General features: G+C 40.1%; 1 protein-coding gene across 1 annotated transcript in view; it reads right to left on the reverse strand.

Moving 5' to 3' along the window:
• SYCP2L (synaptonemal complex protein 2 like) overlaps window positions 1–4,322 on the reverse strand; it is a 95,929-nt gene extending 91,607 nt beyond the window's left edge. Inside the window, 3 exon segments of the mRNA XM_037737867.1 lie at window positions 3,396–3,519; window positions 3,604–3,741; window positions 4,266–4,322. Coding sequence (XP_037593795.1) covers window positions 3,396–3,519; window positions 3,604–3,741; window positions 4,266–4,322 — 319 coding nt within the window.
• Window positions 4,323–4,524: the final 202 nt, after the last annotated feature.

A 4,524-nucleotide genomic window follows, 5' to 3' on the forward strand; every position in this document is an offset into this window, starting at 1 on the left:
AAAAAAAAAAAAAAAGAAAACGAAAAGAGAGAGAGAGAGAGAGAAATGAATGAACCTCCCTGGCACAGGGAAAGAAAAATCTTGCAATCTGAGAATCTGCTGACAGCAAACTATCAAAGAAAATACAGAATTGGAAAGTTCTCAGAAGTATTTGTGGTTACAACAAATATGCCTCAGGCCTAGGTATCTTTCTTTTGTAAAAAGCTTCCAGCTAATTAGAGATTTTTTTTTTCCTATAGGAATATATATCCAATTTATTATTAAATTGCTGGGATTGGTATAATTTAAAATAAACTGTAACCTTTCCTCTTCCACCCCAAAATATACAGTATTTACTCAATAAAGCAAAAGCCATCTTATTTTTCCCATCATTTTTGCTGAGACAGGTCACTCTTAGAGGAAAAAAAAAAAAAAAAAAAAAGAAAAATCCTGCAGGCATAGTTAGAAATCATCAATTCAACATGACATCAGTCATATGAGTTGCTCAAGAACAACTCTTGCAGGAGTCAGGCCTTCAAAACTGTGTATACTTTGGGCCAAGAACCTGACACACCCAGGCTGAAGATAAATAAACCAGTTTTCAACCTTGGCTGTGCATTAGGAAAACCTGGGGAGTTAGGAAACATCCCCCCACCCTCAAAGCCTGGGACCTATCCCAGACCCAGTCATCAGAATCACTGGTGTTACACCCCCACCTGAGTTTTCTATTTTAGGTTTAAGAAAGTTTGTGAAGGCTCTCCAGGTGACTGTAATGTACAGCAAGTTTCGAAAGCCATTACTACATTCCAAGTAAGGTTTCTTTTGTCTCAAATCAGACAAATACTTGCACTAGATTGAATCATCCACCTTCTGAAGAAAGCTTTTCTCCAATAGCACAAGAGAAGAAATGTTCCTCTATGCAGCAGAACTCACTGCTAAGCCTGTATTTGCTCCCTCTCTATGTTCATGCTCAAAATTCTATGCTTTTTAAATACACTGCCACCACTCCATGTATCCCTCTAAAGCCTGTCGCCCTCCCAGACCCCTCCCAAATACACCGGTTGAGTAGACACAGAAGTGGTAAAAAGGCTGCACTATCTCATCAGTACTTGGGAACAGAAGTTCTCACTGAACTCATTTATGTGTCCTGGTCACACATTGTCTAACAGACATTCCAGCTCTCCCAACAGCTGTATCATTACTAAAAGTCAGACACAATAGCAATGGCTTTTTAGCAATATGGTATCAGACAAGTTGCTTAATCCTCCTGGATTTTAAGGTACAGGACTAAAGATATTCCCTTCTGTAGAGAATTTTTTTTTTTTTTTTTTTGAGACAGGATCTCACTCTGTCGCCCAGACCGGAGTGCAGTGGCACGATCTCGGCTCACCACAACCTCTGGCTCAAGCAATTCTTCTGCCTCAGCTGCCTGAGTAGCTGGGATTACAGAAACATGCTACTACTGCCCAGCTAATTTTTGTATTTTTAGTAGAGATGAGGTTTCATCACGTTGACAAGGCTGGTCTCAAACTCCTGATCTCAGATGATCCACCCACCTCAACCTCCCAAAGTGCTGGGATTACAAGTGTGAGCCACTGTGCCCAGCCTGGAATTCTTATTCTACGGAGTAGAAGAACTTCCAAGCATACTTTGTGTTGCATCTGCAAACACAACTGTCTTTAGAAGTATAGAGTCTAGGCTGGGCATGGTGGCTCACACCTATAATCCCAGGAAGGATTAAGGGAGGGAGGCTGAGGCAGGCAGATCACTTGAGGTCAAGAGTTTGAGACTAGCCCAGCCAACATGGTAAAACCCTGTCTCTACTAAAAATACAAAAATGAGCTGGGCATGTGGTAGGTGCCTGTAAACCCAGCTACTCCAGAAGCTGAGGCAGGAGAATCGCTTGAGCCCAGGAGGCAGAGTTTGCAGTGAACCAAGATCACACCACTGCGCTCTAGCCTGGGTGACAAGATTAAGATTCTGTCTCAGAAAAAAAAAAAAAGAAAGAAAAGAGGTATAATGTCTAGTATCCACTCTCTTTGATAATGTTGATCTACTGCCAAAACCTATATGAAACAATATATCTAAATTTCCATCACCAACTAGAATTCCAGTGGAATATGGAAATTCCTCCTTGATTTCAAAACTCCAGTAGGGATTTGATCTGACACTTTTTTAAACTGTGGGAGGGAATTCTTAAGGCAAAATAGAAAAGTTGGGTTGGGGCATATTCCTATTCATACCCCAAAAAGTCAGCTTAGGGTTCCAAAGTACACTTAGGACATCTCTGCTTCATTTCCTTTGAGGTTTATCTCCTTTCCTCTGCTTCCTATTGTCTGCATAAGTCAGTGTAACGGCAGGTCAAGTGGGGTTAAATGCAAAATGAAATATATATGGTTTATTAGCAGCCAGATCATCTTTCCACCCTACTTCTTCCCCCACCCCTCCTCCTTCCCCCACCCCTCCTCATCAATAAACAAACTTGTCTCTGGGCTGCAAAACCCTCACAATAAAAAAGGGGAACTGCAGCCAGGTGAGGTGGTTCCCGCCTGTAATCCCAGCACTTTGGGAGGCCAAGGCGGGTGGATCACTAGATCAAGAAATGGAGATCAACCTGGCCAACATGGCGAAACCCCGTATCTACTAAAAACACAAAAATTGGCCGGGCATGGTGGCATGCACCTGTAATTTCAGCTACTTGGAAGGCTGAGGCAGGGGAATTGCTTGAACTCGGGAGGCGGAGGTTGCAGTGAGCCAAGGTCACACCATTGCACTCCAGCCTGGCTACAGAGTGAGACTCCGTCAGGGAGAAAAAAAAAAAAAAAAAAATGGAGAACTGCAGCAAAAGATGCTGCTAATTCTGCTTTGCTTCCAGATGCCATTATAAAGGCACTCATCATGTTATCTCCTGGTTAATATTTTTAAAAGAATAAAATTGGATAATTTGGATAACTTTAAATAAGCAAAAATGTTTTTGCTTTTTTCAGATTCATCCAAGGTTTAGAAAATGGGGAAAATGAAGTATTACAAGGGCAAAGGAAAGTTTCTGATGATTTTTCTAGGTCTAACCTTGTTAATAAAGTCTATTAAAATAGTTCTAGAGCGTACTCCTACTCATCTTATTTTCCCCAAAATTCACTAAAATAATTTAAAATAATAATTACTGCATTGGCTCATCAGGGGAGTGGTTGTGTCTGACTCAATCCTGTGCACTCCCAAAGTGCCTTGCATAGCAGATACATCAGGAAATGCATGTTGGATGTAATTTTTGTTTAGATATAAGCAATAAGAATGGATATCAATTTCTTTTCAAATTGGATTTCAAAAGGAACAGAAAATACCAAACTTAACCAAACAACTGAATCCACATAAGTTCTTTAAGTTACCCAAAGCCATATAAAATTAAAATAGGACACTTATCTTTGGGATCAGTCCCTGCTGAATTAGCAAAGGTTCATCTTCTTTCAGGCCATCTATGAAGAATTGCTGAATACATTCCAGCAACAGTGACACATACTGAAATTCCTTTTTATCCAGTTCCTAGGTATAAACCACACTAAATTAAAACACTTCTAAATATTTATACATTCATATTTTGGTCACAAAGCAAACCAGCTTACTTGCCTTATTTATTAATCTGTCAAGACGGTATAATAGGAGACGATTATATTTTTGAGGAAAGTGGCTCTCTTTCTGTTCAAAGTATTCTTTTATTTTCTGAAATCCTTTATCATGGAATGCATCCATAATAAGTGATTGAAGCTGAAAAGATGACAGTTTGCACATTACTTTTTCCCCAATAACATTTATAGTAAAATTTCTTTTTTTTTTTTTTTTTGCTCCTGTTGCCCAGGCTGGAGTGCAATGCCATAATCTCAGCTCACTGCAACCTCTCCCTTGAGGGTTCAAACAATTCTCCTGCCTCAGCCTCCCGAGTAGCTGGGATTACAGGCATGTGCTGCCACACCCAGCTAATTTTGTATTTTTAGTAGAGACGGGGTTTCTCCACGTTGGTCAGGCTGGTCTTGAACCCCCAACCTCAGGTGATCTGCCCAACTTGGCCTCCCAAAGTGCTGGGATTACAGGCGTGAGCCATCGAACTCAGCTTATAGTAATATATCTCACTGATATCATTATCAATAAGAATTTGGTGTGAAATAATATATGGTAAATATAGAATGGCGATCTCTAAATAGTAAGCAATCATTTCACAAAGGATTGATGTTCCTGTTAAGACAAGAGTTCCCAAAATGTGGTTCCTGTACCACCAGCAGCATTGACCTCACCTGGGAATTCTTAGCACTCAGACCCAGGGCAGAACCTTTCAGGTGATTCTCATGCATGCTTAAGTCTGGGAACCACTGACCCAAGGAAAGAAAATGACCCTTGAGTTACAGATGTCATTAGGTGACGATCCTCAGCAATGTTGGGAATTCTAAAACACTAAGTAACATAAATGATCATAATGGAAGGAAGAAAATTAAAACTTATAGATAATGAGTATGCAAATTGATACAATGAATGAAATTGATCTTTTCTGCATGC

The sequence above is a fragment of the Cebus imitator genome, unplaced genomic scaffold, assembly GCF_001604975.1.
Source record: "Cebus imitator isolate Cc_AM_T3 unplaced genomic scaffold, Cebus_imitator-1.0 Scaffold43, whole genome shotgun sequence".
Taxonomy (NCBI): domain Eukaryota; kingdom Metazoa; phylum Chordata; class Mammalia; order Primates; family Cebidae; genus Cebus; species Cebus imitator.